The following is a 25,392-nucleotide window of genomic DNA, read 5'->3' on the forward strand; positions in this document are numbered from 1 at the left end:
ACTTCTACAATGTAGGCCTTCAGCAAATAATAGCTAAATGTATAAACTCCAGCTTAGCCATACTAATTCAGATGTTCAAAGCAGGCCAGCTCCATAAACTCACTCTTTTCTCAAACAAGATGGAAACTGAGCCATGTAAGATTTTGGCTACACCAGCCTACTCAGCACAAAGCTGGTCATCTTAGGAGAGGGTGGGCCAACCTCCAACCTTGCCAAAGCCATGCTTGCTGCCCTCATCTTCCAGAATCACCCTTTCCCTGATGTCCTACCTTATCACTGATCCTCTTGGATTCCCTATGGGGGACACCAATATGACCACACTCTGGTACACTGAATTGGACTGATGTCACCATGGCTTTTTTTTTTTTTTAATGGGAGGGGGATAATCTTCCTTCTTCCAGGAAAGCCTGGTAGCTGTAAACACACTCACAAATGCAGCCACCATTTTTGAACTGGGCCTTCTTCTAGAAAGCCCTACAGCTGAGTATATGCCCTAAAATTCATAGTATCTCATAGATTTGAATTTCTGAACCACTTCATTTGTTTGATGCTTTTGTCCCTAAGGAACAGCCCAATTTAACAAACTGGACATAAAACAAGAGCTTACTAAACCTTCCGGCATTGTATTAATAACTTCATTGATAATTAATTTTCATAAATGAGCTTGTTACTGTACTTATTTTTCTCGTCTCATCCATTTTATTTATTCTTTCCATTTTTTCAGTAACTTTGATTTAACTTATCTGGAAACAAGTGTATTATGCTTAACTATGTCAACTATATGATATATTTTCTTTAATTAAATAAAATAAAAAATATATGTATATATTTTGGTTTATGGGTCACACCCGGCAGCACTCAGGGGTTACTCCTGGCTCTACACTCAGAAATCACTCCTGGCAGGCTCAGGGGACCATATGGGATGCCAGGATTCGAACTACTGTCCTTCTGCATGCAAGGTAAACACTGTACCTCCATGCTACCTCTCTGGCCCAAAATAAATTAAAAAATAAAGAATTCTCATTCAAAGTGAAGTATCCCTGGAACATGAAGGAAACCAAGAGTCAAGAGTCTGGAATCCTTACTTATATTTGCAATGATCCACAAGATGGACATCCTGAGCAGCTGGCTTTCCCAAGGTATCCTTGAAGGGAACATAAACAAGTAGTTAGTAGCAGCAGAAGTTTATTCTAGACTACTGCCTAAAGTATTGTTAAATATTTTATCAACAAGACCACTCAAATTTTAAGGTACACATAATCAAGAGATAATACTTATTTTCTAGAATGAAGAGATTTGATCACAATCATGTGGCCCCAAGTGGAAAAGCTGGACACTTGAGTGTGACTTTAGAGTTAAATTCACCTTAAGCCATGTGACTCTTCCTCTGCAGCCCATTTTACTGTGTAAATTATATCCAAAGGAGGGCACAAGTAGGTGTTGGGTGCTGCACTGAAAGGTGGGCGTACCCTCACATAATATCTGCTAGACATACAAAGTATTCCAAGATAATGTACATACCAATGTTAAAATTTATAGGCACTAATATATTTCTTACCAAAAATCTAGATTTCCAAATATTCCTGTTCAAAGTAAAAGGGCTATCTGGTGATGGTTCCCTAGTGCCCTTGGCAACTATAACCTTCAGTGCTTTCTCCCACCTTCTTGGGACATTTGGGTTAGAGACCTCCATCTCTATAGCAGGTCACTGTAGTAGGTGGAAAATTTCTTGGTGAGAGGAACAAGACTTACCTGTTTTTTCAGCTTTCCATAATAGATCTGTGCTCACTGACTATATTTTTTCACGTTAATTTTTAAATCATCTTAAACTTCACTAGCTCCTGTTTAATTAGAACTGTACAATAATAAATGCATACATCTCAGACTGAATAATCCCCTAAGAAATTTAAAATTTTTTCTCATATAGTATATGGAGATTTAGAATGGGCACATTTAGCAATGACCTTTGCTTGGTTCGGGGCCACGCCTGGTAGTGCTCAGAGGACCCTATGTGGTGCCAGGAACCAATACAGGGTCAGCTGCATGGAAGGCAAGTGCTTTAAACTAATGTACCATCTCGCCAGTTCATAGAGATAACTTTCAATAAGACAAGAAATCATAGAATTAAGAGCACAGGGGAAAATTCCGAACCCAAAGTCAATAATTGTTTGTTTCAAAAGTCTGAAATTGCTTTTAAGCTTAGATAGCCAAGGTGAGTGATTACCACAAAGACCATATGATCTGCAAAACCCCAATTTTTTACCATCTGACTTTTTATTTGATTTTTGTATTACTCCTAATGGTGCTCAGGGGTTACACCTGACTCTGCTCTCAAGAATTATTCCCTGCAGGGCTTGGGGGAGCATATAGGACGCCACAGCTCAAACCTGGGTCAGCCACATGCAAAGCAAGTGACGTACCCACTATAACTCTGACCCCATCTGGAATATCTGTGACCACCATTGTTGACCTTTCAAAGAAGTCATAAAAATATAAAGAGCAACGTGTGTCTGAAAAAAGAGTAGTTTACAGATATGCAACACTAGTTCATGAAATTTTCTCTACATTTATCCCACCAGAGAGGAACTCTGATCTCAAAATCCCCTAAGAAGCCATGTTCTTCAAGCGATAATTTTCACTGCTATAATTCTATTCAGATGAATGTTGATTACTTTCATAGACTTCCAGGCCTGGTTTTTGGTGTACTCTGCATCAACAAGTTTTGGATTTTTCCGAGAAAGAAGAATAAGAGGATCTCGTTCTGGACTTGTCCTGTAAGAATACATGACATAAAACTGTATTTTACAATGAACACTGTCACCAATCCAGGAAAGTGAGCAGTATTTGGACTCAATACAACGACTCTAAACACAAATGGACAACTCATTGGCTATGGAAAAAGCAGAAAGGGTAACACAATGCAGTCTAGATGGCCCTATGATGCCCCCACTTTATGCTTTTCAAGGATGAGGAGTCTTTGCTTACATCTAGTTGTTTGGGTTTGGGGAAGGGATGGGCAACACCTGGCAGTGCTCAAGGATCACTCCTGGCTGTGCTCAGGAGACATAATGTAGTCCATGGGATTGAACCAACTTTGGTTATGTCAAGGCAAATGCCATACCCACTGTACTATCACTCTGGCCCTTTCATCTAGTTTTTAAAGGCTTATTGTTCCAATCATGACAACTGTATTCCAGGAAAGAAGTTCCCCTGTCTGGAAACTCATCGCACCTCTACAATTACCAAGTACCACACTTGCATGACTTAGGTAACTTTAACTTAGTTGTGAACTCTACAAAGTATAATATCTTGAGATTGGAGAGATCAGTGAGAAGATGCTTGCCTTGAATGTGATCAAGCCAGGTTCAATCCTCAGCATCCCAAATGGTCCCAGAAGCATTGCCAAAAGTCATTCCTGAATGCAGGACCAGAAATAATCCCAAAATTTCTGGGTGTGGCCCAAAAGCAAAAGGGGTGTAAAAGTATAATTTTTTTGTTTTGTTTTGTGCCACACCTGGTTGTGCTCAAGGGTTATTCCTGGCTCCGAGCTCAGAAATCATTCCTGGCAGGCTCGGGGATCATATGGGACACCAGGGATCAAAACTGGATCAATCCCGGGTCAGCCATGTGCAAGGCAAATGCCCTACCACTGTGCTATCACTCTGGCTGCTAAGCATAATATTTTTTTTACACCTTATTGATTAATTGGCTTTTGGGTCACACCCAGGAGTTCTCAGGGACTACTCCTGGCTCTGCACTGAGAAAATACCCCTGGCAAGCTGAGGGACCATATAGCATGCTGGGAATCAAACTAGGTCCCTCCGGGGTCAGCCACAAGCAAGGCAAGTGCCCTATTGCTCTACTATCTCTCGGGCCTCTAAGTATAATTTTTTTTTTTTTTTTTTTTTTTTTGGTTTTTGGGCCACACCAGTTTGATGCTCAGGGGTTACTCCTGGCTATGCACTCAGAAATCGCTCCTGGCTTGCGGGAACCATAAGGGATGCCGGGGGATCGAACCACAGTCTGTCCTACGCTAGTGCTTGCAAGGCAGACACCTTACCTTTAGCGCCACCTTCCCGGCCCCTAAGTATAATATTTAAAAAAAAAGTAAAGGACTTAAAAAACTGGAGACTATATGCAGGAAATGCCTTAGTTAAGATCCATCATTTTTTTATTTCCTTTTTGAAAAAATTTTATTTACAAAGGTATTGATAGCTAAGCTGAGTGTTAGGCACAATATTTCTACACCAATCCCACCACTAGTAGGATTAACTTAACTTTGTTGTAACTATCTACAAGATGACTGAATAGCTGAACTAATTTATTTCCTTTAATTTCCTTTCAACTAAGAGACATCTGAAAAATGTATTGAGTTACCTATCCTGGATTCTGATTGAACTATAGCTTCTTTTTTATTTTTGGTTTTTGGTTTTTGGGTCACACCCGGCGGTGCTCAGGGGTTACTCCTGGCTGTCTGCTCAGAAATAACTCCTGGCAGGCACGGGGGACCATATGGGACACCAGGATTCAAACCAACCACCTTTGGTCCTGGATCGGCTGCTTGCAAGGCACACGCCACTGTGCTATCTCTCTGGGCCCGAACTATAGCTTCTTATACTCTCCAAATTACTTACATTTTACACATTAATTAGAAGAATATCTTTGTAAAACATTGAAAAATAAAGTCACCTCATAAAGACCTGGCACAGGCCTCAGAAGAATGGACATTCTCCATTCACGCCTGATCTAGAGAAGTCATCTACAAAACATCCAAGGTTGTCTATAACATCACCTGGAGGCAATCCTCTACCAGGGAAGACCCTACAGCTGCTCTGACATTGATCTACTCAAAAGAGACTTTCCTTAACACTGAGAAGACTTAACAAGAACAATGACCTGCTTACTGGACAGGGCTTGCTGTATTGGCCCTTAATTGTGAGGTGAAACTAGAGGATACTCCACACCAGCCTGACTTCAATGTAGGATGTGCAGATTCCAGGATCTTTAATACAAAAACCTGATGCCAACAATAGGACTGCGTGAAAAATAAAACTGTATTGGCACTACAGACAATGACTTGGATTGAATAAACTAGTTTGCCTGAAGCCTAGAGTTGGTCTTATGCCAGGAAACTTCAGGGGTAGTGGTCTCCTTGTATTTAGACCAAGGCTATTCCTTTCTATGACCCCCATATTTTGGTGGGCCTATGCAAACAATATTTGTCACTCTAACACCACTTTTACTGTGTCCTTTTGACTAACCCTAAAAAAAACCCCTTAAACTTTTGATGTTAAATTAAACTAATATGTATGTGCATGAATATATAAAAATACTATGCCTTCAAAGTTAAGGAGCCACATCAATCTCATGGCTTTAGGTTGCTTTGTGTACTGCTAAGAAATGTTATAATGTACTACAATCTAGGGACTTGTGGACAAAGTAATTCTACATGGGTTCTGCCTTATTTTTCTTAATTTTTTTTTGACTGTAAGTTCAATATTTAGGCATCAGCAAGGGAATTTCTCCTGAGAACTCTGTATATGGGTGATTGTTCTTTCACTGTAACTTTACCTTGTCCTCTTTGCATCATTGTTCTCATAATTAAAATAAAAATTAAAAAAAAAAGTCACCTTGATCCTCGGAAATACGCTGTGGAATTTTTCTTTTGCCACGGCCATTGTGCTGCTGACCTAAAAATAGATTTGAATTAATTTCTTTGTTTTGTTTTTTTCCTTAGCATTTCTTAATATATGAAAGTGGCTTAGTCATGTCTGAAGAATATTTGTTTTCCACTTTTAAATAAGTCTGATACAGGGTAATGAACAGAAAAGGACCCAAATAGATTATATTCCTTTTAGCTATTATTTCCTTTCTCTTGACATACTAAACAACAAAATGACAGAAATAGTTTCAATAGCTGAATGTCATATTTGGAATTGTTTAGTTCAGGAAATAAATTATTTCTTTTCTGCTCACGTACAGTGCTACTTATACAATGAATAGGCAAAGTGAACTATGAAATGGGCTAGAAAGGACAGTGGGTCGAGAGCTTGCCTTGCACACAACTAGCCAGGGCTTGATGCTCAGGATCCCCTGAGCCTGTCAGGAGAGATCCTGAGTACAGAGCCAGGTATACCACCTGAGGACCACTGGGTGTGGTCTATAAACTAAAACAAATAAACAAAAAGACTAGAAGAAGAATTCGAGATAATGTGCCCCTTTCCTCCCCTAACTCAAGTGTACTTCAAAGGTGTAAGAGGTATCATCAATTTAGGGGTTAAAGAGATAGCACAGTGGGTAGGGTGCTTGCCTTCCACCCACCCAGGTTCATTCTCCATCAAGACTGACCCAAAGGCAGAGCCAGGAGTATGCCAGATGTGGTATAAAACACACATACACACACACACACACACACACACACACACACACACCATAAAATTCAAATTAAATAAATAAAATGAAATAAGGAGGTATCATTAATTTAATTTGATTCTGCAAAGCACCCTGGTGTCCCTGAAATGTTCTTGAATCTGTTCTAAGACACCATAAAGATAGTTTCTGAGGCGAGAGATGGTCCAAAGGCCTGCAGTGCCTACTTAAGATATGGGAGCCCCCCTTCAAAAAAAAGATATGGGAGCCCCAGTTTCAATCCCAGTATCATACAGTTCTATCCCCTCCCCAGAACAACCAGAAGCAACCATCCTCTTGTCCCATACTTGGTGGCAATAGTCTTAAGAAAAAAAAAAAAAAGACAAAGAGGTAATCAAAAGTCACCATTTGACCCCTAGGTCAGGTGGATTCCTGTGAAACCAGCCTGCCCCCTCACCTCCAGGAGGCACCAGCTTGACACCAGCTGAGCTCCTAAATCAAAGCATTAGAACATAACTGAAAAGCTACAGTTAGTAATTGCTATTTTGTCCCCAGGTCAGGACCCCAGTGATGTCCACAGTTGCAATACTTCTCTTGTTCTGATTTTGCAGGATACACTGACATCTTAACTTTAGAAACCTACACACACACACACACACACACACACACACACACACACACACACACACACACACACACACACACGTTGAGAAAGTTTAAGTAGCCCAAAGAAACAATGTAACATACAGCCAATAAAAAACAAGAGGATATGAGATAAAAGACCTAGGACAGTCAAATCCATATTGAAAAATAAGAAACTAGGAGGCATCTCATTATCTAACTTGAAGCTCTAATACTAAGTGATTGTGATCAAAGCAGCATAGTATTGGAACAAAGACTTTCAGACCAATGGGTTGAATAGAATATCCAATGGCAAACGCCCAAGTACATGGTCAATTAATCTTTGACAATGGAGCCAAGAATTTGAAAAAGAATGAAGACAGTCTCTCCAACAAATGGTGTTGGAACAATAAGAAATTAAAGATAGATCCATATCTCACACTTTACACAGAAGTCATTACATAGTGTTTTAAAGAACTTGAGATTATACATGAATCCATAAAGTTATGAGGAAACATGGGTAGAACACTCCAAGACTTAGAAATCAAAGAAGTTGGGGCCGGGTGGTGGCGCTAGAGGTAAGGTGCCTGCCTTTGCCTGCGCTAGCCTTGGATGGACCGCGGTTCGATCCCCCGGCTTCCCATATGGTCCCCCAAGCCAGGAGCAACTTCTGAGCACATAGCCAGGAGTAACCCCTGAGCATTACCGGGTGTGGCCCAAAAATCAAAAAAAAAAAAAAAAAAAAAAAAAAAAGAAATCAAAGAAGTCTTCAAAGATAGGATGACAATGGCAAGGGCTGAATAAATGGAACTACATCAAACTAAAACATTTCTGTATGACAAAAGAAACACGGGCTAAAATTAAGACAGCTAACTGAATGGAAGAAAATTTTTGGACTCAACACATCAGATAAAGATTTACAAAGATTTACTAAGATATACAAAGTACTCACAAAGGTTAGCTCCACAAAACCTAAAAACCCCATCAAAAATGGGAAGTGGAGAGCTGGTGGGGTGGCACTGGAGGTAAGGTGTCTGCCTTGCAAGCGCTAGCCAAGGAAGGACCACAGTTCGATCCCCCAGCGTCCCATACGGTCCCCTTAAGGCAAGGGCAATTTCTGAGCGCTTAGCCAGGAGTAACCCTTGAGCATCAAACAGGTGTGGCTCAAACAGCAAAAAAAAAAAGGGAAGAGTAACTGGACAGATACTTCAGAGGTAGACCAACAGATGGCCAACAGACACATAAAAATGTTTATCACTTATCATTAGGGAAATCCAAGTTAAGACAACAAAATGAGATATTATATTACACCAGTGAAGATGGCACATATCAAAAGTAATGGGAACAATCTCTTTTGGTGGGGATGTGATGAGAAAAAAACTCTCATTCACTGCTGGTGGATGTTGCCTGGTCCAACCCCTTTGGAAAACAGTATGGAGAGTTCTCAGTATCTCCTTTTCTGTATAGTCACTGTCTGCTTTTGGTATCAAGGTAATATGTGCTTCTTAGAAACTAAGAGTGTTTCTTAATTTTTGATTTCCTGAAAGAGCCTTAAAAAATTGGCAGGTCTTCTTTAAAGGTTTGAAAAAACTCACTAGTAAATTCATCTGGGCTGCAGCTTTTATTTTTGAGAAGACTTTTGATTACTATTTCTGTTTCCTTGATGTTTGTAGGAATCCAAGGATTTATCCACTTCTTTTAGTTTCTTTTGTTCATGCATAAAAGACTTTCAGGGCCTGGAGAGATAGCACAGCGGTGTTTGCCTTGCAAGCAACCGATCCAGGACCTAAGGTGGTTGGTTTGAATCCCAGTGTCCCATATGGTCCCCCGTGCCTGCCAGGAGCTATTTCTGAGCAGACAGCCAGGAGTAACCCCTGAACACTGCTAGGTGTGGCCCAAAAACCAAAAACAAAAATAAATAAATAAATAAATAAATAAATAAATAAATAAATACATAAAAGACTTTCAAAGTAATCCTGATGATCTTTTGAATTTCTGTGGTATCTCTTGTGACAACTCTCTTTCACTTTTTTTTTTTTTTTTTTTTTGGTTTTTGGGCCACACCTGGCAGTGCTCAGGGGTTACTCCTGGCTATTTGCTCAGAAATAGCTCCTGCATGCACAGGGAACCATATGGGACACCGGGATTAGAACCAACCACCTTAGGTCCTGGATCAACTGCTTGCAAGGCAAACACCGCTGTGCTATCTCTTCGGACCCTCTCTTTCACTTTTAATTTAGTTAATTAGGGTTTTTTTTCCCCTCTCTTTGTGGTTACTTATTTGTGTTATTTGTTTTTAGTATATCTGAGGGTCATGGGTTCTTGGTCAATGGTCTGATGGTTCAACATAAGGGCCTAAGAATATGGTGCTGCTGGAGCCCTGAAAGCATCAGGGATTACTCAGATCATCCTGATAGTGATAGGAATCTTTTCGGTTTGCACCTGGCTTGGAGGACCACAAGGTGTTGGGGACTTCATCTGGGTTGTCTGCAAGCAAGGCAAGCAATTTAGCCCTTGTGCTCTCTCAACTTTCTTCATAAGAACACCGCACAAAGTTGCACAGCCTCTTGACTCTAAAAAAAGAAGGGGGCCTTAAGTAGAGTAAAGGAGCAACTGGTAGGGTTATTTATGATAGAGAAACTTAAGATAAAAACTTTTATTTTGTTTTTGTTTTTTTGGGTCACAGCCAGCATGCTCAGAAGTTGCCACTGGCAGGCTCGGGGACCAGATGGGATGCCAGGATTAGAACCATCATCGGTCCTGAATCGGCTGCATGCAAGGCAAATGCCCTACTGCTGTGCTATCTCTCCAGCCCCAAGATAGAAACTTTTTAGTAGAAATATTGTCCAGATACATATAGAGTGCCCATCAATTGAAGGCCTTGCTTTACTTTTTTCCTCACTTACCCATAGCTTTTCCTAGCTCTCTCATCTTTACTTGATTCTCCAGCTCAGAACTATCAAAAGAAAATGGTGGCTGCCAAATCTTCCCAGGTAATCATGTCTGGGCTTCTCCCTCTGGGGCCTTTTCAGAATGAATGGGGGCAGATTCCCCTTTCTGTCTAAAAGCACAGCAGTCTGAAGTCACATCCAACACCCTTTAACAGAAACATTGCAGTTCCAGGACTTAACCTTATCAAAATGCTTAGCCACCAAATTGTTCTAGATCTATAGATCCTGGACACCTCACATTTTCATAGTAGTGTCGGCCCCATAAGATCACAGCAAACCTGTTGGGAAAGTTGCATAAAAATCTATGTAGCTACATAGAAAAACATAGAAAACTTGCATAGAAATCTATGAAAGTTACATAAAAAGCTCAATGAACCTAAGTAGTAATAAAGAAGGCTCAAAGAGCACGAACCACAGCTAGTAAATCTTCAGACTCTAGTCACATTGAGAAACAGAATTATTTTAAATTGACCCTTGTCAATCTAAGATTTGATAATACCGGGCCCGGAGAGATAGCACAGCGGTGTTTGCCTTGCAAGCAGCCGATCCAGGACCAAAGGTGGTTGGTTCGAATCCTGGTGTCCCATATGGTCCCCTGTGCCTGCCAGGAGCTATTTCTGAGCAGACAGCCAGGAGTAACACCTGAGCACCGCTGGGTGTGGCCCAAAAACCAAAAAAAAAAAAAAAAAAAAAAAAGATTTGATAATACCATTTGCCTCTGTGTTGTAATAAGCAATATGAGGTAAATCTATTTTTACCTGCCAAGGGGCACACTAGAGTGGTGGGTGGGAACTTGGGGACACTGGTAAAAACGGAAGGCCACACTGATGGTGGGATTGGTGTTTGAACATTCAATGTCTGAAATGATTATATTATGAAGAGTAAATACAGTCTTAGTAATTTAGTAAATCATGGTGTTATAATAAGATAATTTATTTTTTTTAATTGTCAAGGGCTGGAGTGATAGCAGAGTGGCTAGGAAGTTTTTCTTGCATGCAGCCACCTGGGTTTGCTCCCCAGCATCCCATAAGGTCCCCTGAGCCTACCAGGAATAATTTCTGAGCTCAGAGCCAGGAGTAACCCCTGAGCACCACCAGATGTGGACCCCAAAAACAAAACAAAAATAACTCAGTAAATGTGCTTCCTGGGCCTATGAACACGATGCCTGCAAACACCTGTCACATGCTTCTCCATTCTTCAAATATGTAATCTGTTTTTACTTCAAAATAAAAAAAAAACTTTCCTTACAACTCTCTATGGCTCTGCCCAAACTCCCTCCCACCAAAATTTGAATACTGCCACAGTGTTTTTGTTTAAGATTGTTTTATGAGTATTTTATTTTATGGAAAACAATATACATTTCATCATATAAAATTCATGTGGAGGGCCGGAGAGATAGCATGGAATTAGGACATTTGCTTTGCATGCAAAAGGACGCTGGTTCAAATCCCGGCATCCCACATGGTCCCCCAAGCCTGCCAGGAGCGATTTCTGAGCAAAGAGCCGGGAGTAAGCCTGAGCGATGCTGGGTGTGACCCAAAACAAACAAACAAAAAAATTCCTGTGGAAAATAAAATGTAAAAAAGCACCTGGAATTTCCCCACCTATATGTAGGTAATTACTTAAAAAATTCAGTTTTTCCAATCATCTCTCCATATCAGTGATTTTCAACAAGGTGATTTTTGCCCCCTTATCAGGGGAAATTTCACATTGTCTCTGGACAGTTTTGATAGTCTTTACAGGGGAATTCCTATTGACGTGCGATGGATAAAGGCCATGAAAAATGCTAAATATTCCAGTATACACAAAAAGCCCCGGAAACAAAATGACACAATTCAAAATGTCAACAGTACCATGACTAAGAAACCTTACTCTTAAAATAGAGATCATGTTATATATGCTATACAGTGACATGTATTGGAGCATTTGTTCTGGTTAAAAACAAACAACTATATATATATATATATATATACACACACATATATATACACATATATGTATATATATCACTATGCCCCCACTGTGTTCCCAATGGCTTTATGCATATACTAAATAATTTATTCCTACAATCAAGTGTTTTATTATTCCTATGTTACATTTGCTGCCTTTGAAAGGTTAAACAATTTTCTCAAAACCAGAGCTAACAAGAATCAAGGTTTCGAGCCGGAGTGATAGCACATTGGCATTTGTCTTGCACACTGTCGACCCAGGAAAAACCCAGGTTTGATCCCCAACATCTCATATGGTTTCCCAAGCCTGCCAGGAGCAATTTCTGAATGCAAAGCCAGGAGTAATCTGAGCACTGTCCGGTGTGGCCCCAAAACAAAATGACAAAACAAACAAACAAAAAAACAACCCAAGGCTTCTTGGATGCCCTTGATTTTGTGGTTGTTGTTCTTTCTTTCTTTGTTTTATTTTGTATTTCTTTTTTTTTTTTTTTGGTTTTTGGGTCACACCCGGTGATGCTCAGGGGTTACTCCTGGCTATGTGCTCAGAAGTCGCTCCTGGCTTGGGGGACCATATGGGACACCGGGGGATTGAACCACGGTCCGTCCAAGGTTAGCGCAGGCAAGGCAGGCACCTTACCTCTAGCGCCACCTTATTTTGTATTTCTAAGGTAGAAATGTTTATTGGAAAGTAGAGGAGAAAGGAGAAAGAACAACCCAAGCAGGGAAGAATTTAGCATAAGATTATGTTCAAAAACGGGTTTTTAAGTGCTACTATCCTTTTCTCCATCCATGTACACTACTCCACTGAATCAACATGTCCTCATTCAACTCATTTCTTTTTTTGGGGGGTCGGAGAGATAGCATGAAGGTAAGGCGTTTGCCTTTCATGCAGGAGGTCATCGGTTCGAATCCCGGCGCCCCATATGGTCCCCCGTGCCTGCCAGGAGCAATTTCTGAGCCTGGAGCCAGGAATAACCCCTGAGCACTGCCGGGTGTGACCCAAAAACCACAAAAAAAATATTTCTTTTTTTTTTTTTCCTTTCTTTTTTCTTTTCTTTTTCAACTCATTTCTTATTGATGGGTTTTGGAAACTTTACAACTTTTGAAGATACAACCCTACAGTGAGCATCCTTGCTTGTCCATCTTTATACCATTTTTTAATTCAGATAAATTCTTGAAATAAAATTGAGATAAAAGATGTACAAATTTTCTAAACTAGCCAACAAAAATTAGTCAATTTGTACTAACATTTTGAGTTTAAAGTTCTTGAGATTCTGCGAAAGCTGTACTTAATGTACACAAAATTGATAACGAACCATATCTGCTTTTTTTCTCCCTATCCCTTCACACTCTTCAAAAGACTTGTTAGGCCAGAGCGGTAACATAGTGGTAAGGTGTTTGCCTTGCATGTGGCTGACCCAGGATGGACCCAGCATCCTATATGGTCCCCCAAGCCTGCCAGGAGTGATCCTGAGCAAAAAGCCAGGAGTATAACCTAAGCACTACAGGGTGTTGCCCCCAGAAAAAAACAAATAAATAATTTTTGAGGGTTTGTTTTTAGGTCACACCTCACAGCATTCAGGGGTTACTCCTGGCTCTGCACTCAGATGTTGCTCCTGGCAGGTTTGGGAGACTATATGGAATGCCGGAATTTAAACCAAGTTCATCCTGTGTTGGCGACATGCAAGGCAAATGTCTTACTGCTGTGCTATCGCTCTGACCCCAAATTAATAAATATTAATCAATAAAATGATAACAATTAGAAGAATTAATTTAATGGAAGATTAGGGGCCGGATAGACAGCACAGTGGTAGGGCGTTTGCCTTGAATGCGGCCAACCCCGGAGAGACCTGGGTTTGATTGCTGGCATCCTATATGATCCCTTGAGACTGCCAGGAGTTATTTTTTTGTTTTTGTTTTTGGGTCACACCTGGCAGCACTCAGGGATTACTCCTGGCTCTGTTCTCAGACATCACTCCTGGCAGACTCAAGGGACCATATGGGATGCCGGGAATTGAACCACCATCCAACCTGGGTTGGCTGTGTGCAGGGCAAAAGTCCTATTGCTGTGCTATGTCCCATGAGTGATTTCTGAGCACAAGAGTAACCCCTGAGCCTGGTGTGACCCAAAAACAAAAACAAAGAAGATTAAAGGGCAGTGCATCAAAGGTAAAACAAGCTCATAAAAGATTCAATTTTAAAACAACTCATCTCATTTCCTGAGATCTAGAATGAGTTTGTCTCTAAAAGATAATTATTGATCCATCATCATTTCTAAAAGATCTCCTGCCATCATTGAAAAATTTAGATTTCCCAGGTGATTCACAATGTCTATTTCCTACTTACAAACTGTTAGCTGGTTGTTTTTAGGGGGACACATCTAAGAACTACTCTGCTCACTGCTCTGGGGTCCATGTAGTAGAGCAAAAAATCAAACCTGGGTCTACTGCAGACAAAACATATACTCCAGCCTTTTAAGCTAATTCTCCAACCCATGTCTCTTATTCTTAACTTAAAAGTTCATCTTTTTCTGTTTGTCTTCCTCTTTTTTTTTTTTTAATTTGTTTGTTTGGCCCTTGTTGGCCACGCTTGAAAGTTATTCCTGGTACACTGCCTTCTAGAATTTGGTCTTAGTTCTCAGAAGCAGTCTACAAAATGCAAAGCATGTGGTCTTGTGCACAAGCCTCCAAAGTTAATCATTTTAAACTAGTCACTCCACTGTATTATTCAAGAAGACCTGCAAAAGGTACAATTAAAATTTCTCTAAAAGACCTACCTTGCTAGATCTTCTCTAAAGATATCCCACCGTCCAAGACCTGTAGGATAAATTGGCCAAACAGCAGGTCCCCCTTCCCAGAATGTCCAAGCCGGATACATGATATCATGGTATTCAGATGTCTTCAAGAGAAACAATAAAGTTGTAAGTAAGTCTCAGGATGGAGCTACAGAACAAACTATATTCATAACATAGTCTAAATAAAACATTGATATTATATGGTCAATGATATCTTCTTTGTAGTCTGAAAAGCCTGGACTCTAGACATTAAAAAGCAAAAATTGCCATGGCTTATGGTTCATTGGATCAGAGTGCTAGGTTTCAAATCCCTTTAAAGGTCGACTTTTTGTTTTGTTTTGTTTTGTTTAGTTTTTGGGTCACACCCGGCAGTGCTCAGGGGTTACTCCTGGCTGTCTGCTCAGAAATAGCTCCTGACAGGCACGGGGGACCATATGGGACACCGGGATTCGAACCAACCACCTTTGGTCCTGGATCGGCTGCTTGCAAGGCAAAAACCGCTGTGCTATCTCTCCGGGCCCAAAGGTCGACTTTTTTATGTTCCCCAAATTTCTGGGTTTTTTTTTTTGTTTGTTTTGTTTGTTTTTTTTTTTTTTGTTTTTGGGCCACACCCGGCGGTGCTCAGGGGTTACTCCTGGCTGTCTGCTCAGAAATAGCTCCTGGCAGGCACGGGGGACCATGTGGGATACCGGGATTCGAACCAATCACCTTTGGTCCTGGATCGGCTGCTTGCAAGGCAAATGCCGCTGTGCTATCTCTCCGGGCCCCAAATTTCTGGTTTTCTAGAGGACATTCAGTTAAGATTTTAGTTTAAAAACTAAAAATAAAGTGGTTGGAGTGATAGTGTAGTGGGTAAAGTATTTGCCTTGCATGTGCCAACCCACATTTGACACCCCGTATAGTCCCCTGGGCATCACCAGAAGTGATCCCTGAGCAGAGTCAGAGAAAGCCTTGAGTATCACCAGGTGTAGACCGAAAAGTTTAAAAAAAAAATAAAAATTAAATATATAAATAACTAATTCTAATTATCCTGTACCTCTATCTCATCTTTAATCTGTAATTATACTTGGAATAGATATATTACCAGCTCTTAACGTATTTTCCGGCGTATAGAACGACCCCCTAATTTTGAAGTTAAAACATAGGTTTAGGCCTATATTCGCTGTATCAGACAGAACGTTCCTGTGCTGCAACTGTATGTACCACAGTGAGCCAATCACAACAAGCAAAGGCTCAAAGGTTAGACTGTAATAGACTTCCGCTCTGACTCTGGCCAATCTGAGCAGGCTTTTGACAGTGTAGATTCAGGTCCAGAACATTGTCTAATTTGCATGCATCAAAAGCCTGCTTGGATTGTCTGAGTTACAGACAATCTGAGTTACAGATTGTCTGAGTTACAGAGGCAGTCCGAGCAGCCTTGCAGTGATTGGTCCCTTATCATAGGCACCTTTTCTGGCAATTCCCTGGTGGCGTCAGTTAATCTCCCCCATTACATGAACCAAATAACACCCCATCCTCGGACCCTAGCACTGAACCACCAACAGGGTAGCTGGGTTTTGCCAGAAGTGGCCCCCAGATCTCCTGAGTACTGTTTGGAAGCCCCCAAGAAAGAGATTTGGAAACTCTGCTGCCTGATTTTTTTGTTTGTTTGTTTAGTTTAGCGGCATATTGAAACATTTTTCGGGATATACTCAGCGTATAAGACGACCCAGAATTTCGGTTGACTTTTTTTTTTGTTTCAAAAGTCGTCTTATACGCTGGAAAATGCAGTAGTCATTTCCTAAATGTGTCTTTTTTGGGAACAAGAATTAGCAAGTCCAGGGCAATGATTAAGAGAGAGTCTTTGCTTGACATCAGACCTGATACCATAAGGTATATAGAACAACACGTAGGTAAAACATTCCGTGACATTGAGACTAAAAGCATCTTCAAGGAGGAAACTGCACTTTCCAAACAAGTGGAAGCAGAGATAAACAGATGGGAATACAGTAAGCTGAGAAGCTTCTGAACCTCAAAAGAAATAGTGCCCAGGATACAAGAGTCACCCACCGTGTGGGAGAAACTATTTACCCAATACCCATCAGATAAGGGGCTAATATCCAAAATATATAGGGCACTGACAGAACTTTACAAGAAAAAACACCTAATCCCATCAAAAAATGGGGAGAAGAAATGAACAGACACTTTGATAGAAAAAGAAATACAAATGGCCAAAAGGCACATGAAAAAATGCTCATCACTGATCATCAGGGAGATGCAAATATAAACAACGAGATACCATCTCACACCACAAAGATTGGCACACATCACAAAGAATGAGAACAATCAGTGTTGGCAGGGATGTGGAGAGAAAGGAACTCTTTTTTTTGTTGTTGTTTTTGTTTTTGGGCCACACCCGGCAGTGCTCAGGGGTTACTCTTGGCTGTCTGCTCAGAAATAGCTCCTGGCAGGCACGGGGGACCATATGGGACACCGGGATTCAAACCAACCACCTTTGGTCCTGGATCGGCTTCTTGCAAGGCAAATGCCGCTGTGCTATCTCTCTCCGGGCCCGAGAAAGATGGTGAGAATGCCGTCTAGTCCAACCTCTATGGAAAGCAATATGGATATTCCTCCAAAAACAGAAATTTGAGTTCCCATTCAACCCAGCTATTCCACTCCTAGGAACACAAGAATACAATACAAAAACCCCTTTCTCACACTATATTTATTTCAGCACTATTCACAATAGCCAGGCTCTGGAAATAACCAAATAACTTTCAACAGATGAATGGTTAAAGAAACTGTGGTACATATACACAATGGAATATTATGCAGCCGTCAGGAGATGAAGTCATGAAATTTTCCTATACACGATGTACATGGAGTCTATCAGGCTCAGTGAAATAAGTCAGAGGGAGAGAGAGAGAGAGAGACAGAATAGTCTCATTCATCTATGGGTTTTAAGAAAAATAAAAGTGGACCCGGAGAGATAGCACAGCAGCATTTGCCTTGCAAGCAGCCGATCCAGGACCAAAGGTGGTTGGTTCGAATCCGGTGTCCCATATGGTCCCCCGTGCCTGCCAGGAGCTATTTCTGAGAGGACAGCCAGGAGTAACCCCTGAGCACTGCCGGGTGTGCCCCCCCCCAAAAAAAAAGAAAAAGAAAAGTCATTTTTGCAACAATCCTTAGAGACAATGAGAGGAGGGCTGGAACTTCCAGCTCACTTTCATGAAGCTCCACAAAGAGTGGTGAGTACAGTTATAGAAATAACTACATTGAGAACTACCATAATCACGTGAATGAATGAGGGAACTGAAAAGCCTGTCTAGAGTACAGGTAGGGGTGGAGTAAGTGGAGGATTTGGGACATTGGTGGTGGGAATGTTGCACTGGTGAAGGGGGGTGTTCTTTACATGACTGAAACCTAATCACAATCATATTTGTAATACAGATGTTTAAATAAAAAAAATTTAAAAAAAGTCTTTGAAATAGACCATCTACATCTGAATACTAATTTGTCTTCCAAACTCTGGCTAAGTTTCTTAATCTTCCTATGCCTCAGTAATATTCTCTATCTTTTATTAGTATTATCTATATAGTAAGCATATTAGTTATTACATGTAAAAAGCTAATGGGTAGGGGCTAGAGCAATATAGTATCTTATACACAGTCAACCAGGGTTCATTCCTGGTATCACGTAAAGTTCCCTGAGCACTGCCAGGATCCCTCAGTGCAGAGTCAGGAATAAGCCCTGAGCACTTCTTGGTATAGCCCAAATCATCTTCCTCCCCCTAAAAGCTAGATAAATAATCCATAGGTACAAGGTATTATTGAGCTCACAATAACTGGTCAATATATTCTTTATGATTATTTATCAAGACCAACACTGCTAATGGATGGAACAGGAATAAGGAGTATTATCCACATCTTTTGAAAAGTTTGAATCCATCTATTTCTCATGATAACTTCTGTTAAAACCCTAGTCACTGACAAGACTAATTCTGTTTTTTTTTTTCCTCTTAGCTGTTTCTTTTTGTTTACCTTCCCTCAAATACAGGGAAAATATGCTATACTACATCAGTCAAAAGGGGGAAAAATGTTATGTAATTCATTAAGCATTTTAACCAAAAGAGCTGCTCAACAGAAATTATCAAATATAAAAAATTGCAATTTCTCCCTTAGAACAAGAGTCATGGGGCCAGAGCGATAGATAAAACAGAGGTAGGGCATTTGCCTTGAACGCGTCTGACCTAAGACAGACCGGGGTTCGACCCCTCTGCATCCCATATAGTCCCCCAAGCCAGGAGCAATTTCTGAGTGCATAGCCAGGAGTAACCCGAGTGTTACCGGGTATGACCCAAAATCCAAAAAAAAAAAAAAAGAAAGAAACAAGGAGTCATTGGTAAAACACAAATAGTTAACATGAAAGTAAAGTTATTACACTGAAAGCCATAATTACTTTTCACAGAAACAATAGATAAACAAACGCCATGTCCTTACTGACTTACATGGGAGCCTCTATTGTTTTTCTGTGAGGAATTAATGGCAAATGGAACCAACCACTTTTATGAACTGAGGCTAAACCATGGGAAATGCAACACAAATGTGGCCTCAGCCCACTTGCAAAACAGGAAATTAACCCGTCTAGAGAGAAGTAAACTGTGATACAGAAAAAGTAGGGATAAATGTCACTCTGGTTTGGAGAAACCAAAGAGATGGTTTCTCAAATCCATAGGGTCTTCCTAAATTCATTCTTTTCCCATCTGTTCTCTCCTACCCATCTCTCACCGAATATTTTCATATTTAGTCTCAAGGAAATCCAGCTCCATTTCAGCCAATATAATATTTGCAAAAATATGAACACTGACAAGATACTTATGTTCGAAATTCTTCTGTCACATAGGTGAGTCAAGGTATTCATCCCTTCATAGCTCAACCCAAAGTCTAGTTTTAGATAGTGTTCTGGTCCATAATCAGTGATAGACATGATAGAGGAAACCCAGTATTATGGCTGGTGTACATGCTGAAGCTCAACAAATATTTCGAAAGAAGGTGTCTTTAAGTCCCATGAATCTATGATCTTTCTTGAGTCAATCACACCTAAGCTCTGGAGAATCTCTAAACCCAACCTCGATATGTCATACATGTCCCTCAAGCCTCTGTCATTACCTACTCTACATTCCTATACCTATAGACACTTAAGTAAGCATATTTACTTCAGTAAATTCTGTTTCATTTTCTGTGTTACAGGTCAACCACTTAGAAGTTAATAGGGCGACCAAAATATTCCCTTGACCTCAGACTTCATCCTCACAAATACTTTTCAGACTCTGCCTCAGGACAATCATCTCCTGCTCATAATATAGAGGGCCTTACTCCATCCTGCCAAATCACTCTGCTTATACTTACCTTACTAAAAGAGAAGACTGGAATAGCAGGTTCCATCCATTTAGGTACTTGAGGATAATCTCGTACATTGATTACCATTTCCATGTCTGGGAGGCGTCCAATAACTTCCAAAATAAAGTGTTCAACACCACTACACCTGCCAACCCAAAATGCCACAAAGTAGTGCCTGATCTAGAACAAGGGAGAATCACATACACATTGTATTTAGGTTTCACAGGGCTGGGGGCTAAACCCAGTTCTCATAAATGCTAGGCAGGAGCTTTGCCCCTAACCCATACCCCTTGCCACATTCCCATTTTTATCTTTTCTTTTCTTTTCTCTTTTGGTTTTTGGCCACGCCCAGTAGTGCTCAAGGGTTACTCCTGACTCTGTACTCAGGAATCATTCCTGGTGGGCTCAGGAAACCATATGGGATGCTTGGGCAAAAACCTGTTAGTCTGTGCAAGGCAAACTCCTGCAGGCTATGTAACTCTCTGACCCAGCTATTTATATTTTTAAAAGGAAAACTACAGCCTAAAAAAAGACTCGGGAATACAGCTCAATGGTAGAGTGCATCCTTTGCATGTATGAAGCCTGGATCATCTTATTTTGGGGAACAGGGGGTCCCACAACTGGCAATAATCAGAGTAGATCATGACTATGCTAGGGATCACTCCTGGCAGGTTCAGGGCACAATTTTTGGTGTTAAGGATTGAACATGCGTTGGTCACATGCAAGGCAAGTGTCCTACCCATTTTACTTTCTCTGGCTATAGTCCTGGGTTCTATCATCAGCACTCCTCTCTCACCATAAAAGACAGTGTTCTGGCCACCAGCTTTTTACAAAGACATCTTAAAAACCATTTCTAGAGCTCAGAGAGATAATACACAGTACAGCATTTGCCTTACAACAGCTAACACATGTTTGATCCTTGACATCCCATATGGTTCTCTGAGATCTAAATTTATCTAGTTAATAATACATTATTTGGGGAAGGGTGGGCATACCAGGGATCTCTTATGGGGCTCAGGGGACTATATATGTTTCTAGGGATCAGTTCCAAGAAAAAGATCTTCTCTCTGAACTATCTTTCCAGCCCCCAAAAGTTTAAAATTAGATCTTAGATAAAGGGCCAACTTTGCCGTCCTTATTTTGTACAGTGTAATTTATAAATTATTAAGCCTTAAAGATTCCTAACAGAGAAGTTTGTCATTTGTTGGATATAAAGTTTAACTTCCAGAAAGATTAAAAAAGAAAAAAACTTCCAGAAAGATTTCATGGCCATTCCTATTAGTTCCTGCTCTTGACTCACTGATAATCACTCAGCTCTCACAAGAAAGCCTGCATAGTCTAAAGCCCCAGTGAGTTCTCTGGACTTCCTACCATACTTCCTCCCATACTTGGTATCTAGGACACTACTCAGCCTATAACAGGTTCTGAATCAATTGTCTTTACAACCCAATTTACTCCTGCTAGGTTTTAATGAAAAGCCTGTGTCCTGCACCTATTATATTGAGGGGAAAAGAGCCATAGCTAGAATAATCAGTGTTGTGCCCAAGTTTCATGAAGAAAGGGAGAAGGCAAGTTTTGAACCAAGTAAAAGGGGCAGTGATAAGAAAGTTCTTAGGAGACTGGGTAGATGACACAAGCGGTAGAACACATATCAAGCATGTATAAGGTTCAGAGTGCTGGCTTTGGTATCACATGCTCCCCAGAGCACTACCAGGTTTAGATAGCCCTGGTGATTTCTTTTTTTGTTTTTTTTTTGTTTTTGTTTTTGTTTTTTTTTTTTTTGGTTTTTGGGTCACACCTGGCAGTGCTCAGGGGTTACTCCTGGCTGTCTGCTCAGAAATAGCTCCTGGCAGGCACGGGGTGGGGGGTGGGGGCATATGGGACACCGGGATTCGAACCAGCCACCTTTGGTCCTGGATCGGCTGCTTGCAAGACAAACGCCGCTGCGCTATCTCTCTGGGCCCAGCCCTGGTGATTTCTGACACCAATTGTCCACACAACCAGGCAACCACCAAATTTCTGACACCAAACTGCTGATACCACCACTCCATCATTGCAAGGGATGGTCCCTAATAAAACAATAGTAATAAGGTCCAGGTTTAGATCAGTGGTAATGCACTTGCATGTGTGAGGTTCTGGGTTTGATCCCTAATAAAACTCAGAGTATAGAATAAGGGAAAAAAGAGGAAATTATTTTAAATTGATTTATTTTAAAGAAAGTGTGTCATAACATAGCTGACATAACTGATCATAAAAAAAGAGGAAAATTTTATACTAAAACTCTGAGAAAAGAAGGGAAAAAAGAGAAAATTTTTACACAAGATGAGCTTATTACAATTTTTCAATTACAAAAAAATAAATAAAATAAATAAAAAACAAAAAACAAACAAACAAAAAGGGCCGGGAAGGTGGCGCTAGAGGTAAGGTGTCTGCCTTGCAAGCGCTAGCCAAGGAAGAACTGTGGTTCGATCCCCCGGCATCCCATATGGTCCCCCCAAGCCAGGGGCGATTTCTGAGCGCATAACCAGGAGTAACCCCTGTGCGTCAAACGGGTGTGGCCCAAAAACAAAAACAAAAAAAACCAAACAAACAATTTTTCAATTACTTGAAATAGGAGATACAGACTAGAGAAGGCAAGTTGCCTTGCATGCAGTTGACCCAGGTTCAATCTGCAGCACTACACATATCTCCAGAGCACCTCTCAGACTGGTCCTTGAGCACAGAATCAGGAGTAAGTCCTGGATACTACCATGTGGTCCAACTTCCCCCCAATCCTCCCCACAAGAAAGAAAGAGGATCTATACCTGCGAGTTCCTCTGACTGGCTTCTCTATGAAAAGCCGTGTTAAGCACATATATAAGATTTGCAGATATATATACTTCCTAACTCTTACCTTGAAGGAAACATGCAGTCATTTTCTCGGTATAATCTGTTGTTAATGATCTGATAGTGGGTGCCTAGCTTGCGTCTCATGACCTCTCCCATCATCTTCTTAGAGATACCTCCTCGAAAGGGAGTCAGATCTTCTTCCATGACCCTGGAAGAGGATAAGTTATGTTAAGGAAAGCAGGTTAAGAGAGGTACTAGTCCACTTGTTTACTTCCCATCTGTAGGTGCAGGGTTTCTCTTAGAAGACTCAATAGGCTCTTCTGCCAGAAGCTATTACATTTCACCTCCACACCAAACCTTCCACAGAAACAGCTCAACTCCACAACTGAACAAATAATATGCACAGCTGAAACTTTCAAAGTGGGACCAGATTATGGGTACTCCTGGAATGGGGATAGGTCAAGAGCACCCCTAACCACCACCACTAGAAAATCTAGTAGCTTCCCTCCACACACAATATCTTCCCAGCAGAAAAATGACCAGCATTTTTTTTTCCTAAGCTTAAAAAACAAAAGATGGCCATTAACTATTCCCAGGTAATCTGCCCAAATGGAAAACTCTGGGACCTTCTTAGAATAGATGAGGGCAGATTTCCATTCTGTCTGAAGCCACAGCAGCTCACAGTTACATCCAACACCCTCTAACAGAAACAGCCTAGCCATCATATTTGTTCCAGACCTATAGATCCTACATCATGTGGCTGACACCTCGAAATTTCATAGTAATGTCAGCCCAGTATAATTACAGAAAACCTTATGAAAAAGTTACATAGAAGACCACCAATCTCAGTGAACCTAAACAGAAACATAGAAGGTTCTGCTAACACCAACTACAGACCAGTAAATGTCAGTAATACCCTAAGCACTACCAGGTGTGTCCGAAATAAATAAATAAATTTAAAAGATCAGTACAAAGTAGATTTTTAGCAAATAGCCTAAGTATTGGGTAAATTATTTTAGGCTTTATAGAATACTAAAAGAGAACACAAAGAGAAATCTGTTGCTCCAGAGAAGTGAAGTATCTTGCCAGAAATTGTTAGTGGGACTATCAGACCCCAATGCGACTGCTTACTCTGAGTAGTGCTGGGATAAGGAGGGGCTCTCCCACATGACATTCAGCCATTCAAAACTTTTCATGACCGTCATCAGGTCTATCTTTAAAATTGTGCTTCTACCACTCCTGAACCAACTGACAGACTTTAAAAATATAACAAGAAGGGGTCGGAGAGATAGCGTGGAGGTAAGGAATTTGCCTTGCATCCAGAAGGACGGTGGTTCAAATCCCGGCATCCCATCTGGTCCCCCGAGCCTGCCAGAAGCGATTTCTAAGCCTGGAGCCAGGAGTAACCCCTGAGCTCTGCCGGTGTGACCGAAAAACCAAAACAAACAAACAAATAAATAAAACAAGAAACTGTAAGATTAGACATATTTGGGGGCTGGAGAGATAGCATGGAGGTAGGGCATTTGCCTTACATGCAGAAGGACGGTGGTTTGAATCCCGGCATTCCATGTGGTACCCTGAGTCTGCCAGGAGTGATTTCTGAGCGTAGAGCCAGGAGTAACCCCTGAGCATCTCTGGGTGTGACTCAAAAATCAAAAAAAAAAAAAAAAAGATTAGACATATTTATATGTATGTTCATTCCTTCAGTGCTATTTGCTGTGAAACTACTGAGGTCCAGCATGGAAATAACTGAATAAGACTTAAACATAGAGGGCCTCAAGAAACTAAGGTACAGCAGCATCTTGGGGTCCTTGTTGTGACTCAGAAGCATCATTTTGCCCCCAGGTCAAAAAGCCCAAGTGAAAAATGCAAAAACAAGGAGAGAGGGCTGCTTGTACCCCCGCTAGGTTTCACCCAGCCATGGTTCCATGAAACTGAGTGTTAGACTCTCATAGACACATCAAAGAAAAGGACTTACCCAAGATGACAGCTGCAGTTTTGACTTGAACATGGTTGATAATTCTCCAAAGACCTGTTAATCTGGTCAACAAACACTTTCCATTTTGAACCTTAAAATAAGTAAATTTAAATAAAAAAATAAATGAGGGTTAAGGAAATATTTCAAGCATTCTTCATTTGCTACCAGCAAGCAAGCATCAACAAAAAAGAGCCAAACTTTGAAGCAATCCCTTTTTGTCCCACTGTTACAAACAGCCAGGAAGAGATAGCTCCAGATCAATGAACTACTCTTTTTATATTTTTTTTTTCTGAAAACGGCTAGTCTATCTCTTTGTGTCTGTCTGTCTCTCTCATATGCATAACATCATGGGTACATACATTGTTTTAGGGGGATGCAGAATAGCACAGCAACACGCACATTCACATGCATGGCATATATTTTTAAGGGAGGTGCAAAATAGCCAGGTTTGGCTGATACAGTAGATGGACAGAGGTATTCCTGCTCCTCCCCATCATCACTCCAAATTCCCAAGGATGCA

The 25,392-nt window shown here is 40.8% G+C and overlaps 1 protein-coding gene across 1 annotated transcript in view; it reads right to left on the bottom strand.

Annotated features, from left to right (window-relative positions):
* Positions 1-25,392, bottom strand: part of POGLUT1 (protein O-glucosyltransferase 1) — a 32,367-nt gene that overhangs the window by 6,636 nt on the left and 339 nt on the right. The window contains exons 2-8 of the mRNA XM_049785921.1: positions 24,873-24,963; positions 22,959-23,102; positions 20,075-20,210; positions 14,667-14,788; positions 5,631-5,690; positions 2,673-2,772; positions 1,086-1,144 (exon numbers count right to left, since the gene is read on the bottom strand). Of these exons, the coding sequence (XP_049641878.1) occupies positions 1,086-1,144; positions 2,673-2,772; positions 5,631-5,690; positions 14,667-14,788; positions 20,075-20,210; positions 22,959-23,102; positions 24,873-24,963 (712 nt within the window). The remainder of the gene's footprint in view (positions 1-1,085; positions 1,145-2,672; positions 2,773-5,630; positions 5,691-14,666; positions 14,789-20,074; positions 20,211-22,958; positions 23,103-24,872; positions 24,964-25,392) is intronic.

This window comes from Suncus etruscus, chromosome 13 (genome assembly GCF_024139225.1).
Source record: "Suncus etruscus isolate mSunEtr1 chromosome 13, mSunEtr1.pri.cur, whole genome shotgun sequence".
NCBI classification, from domain to species: domain Eukaryota; kingdom Metazoa; phylum Chordata; class Mammalia; order Eulipotyphla; family Soricidae; genus Suncus; species Suncus etruscus.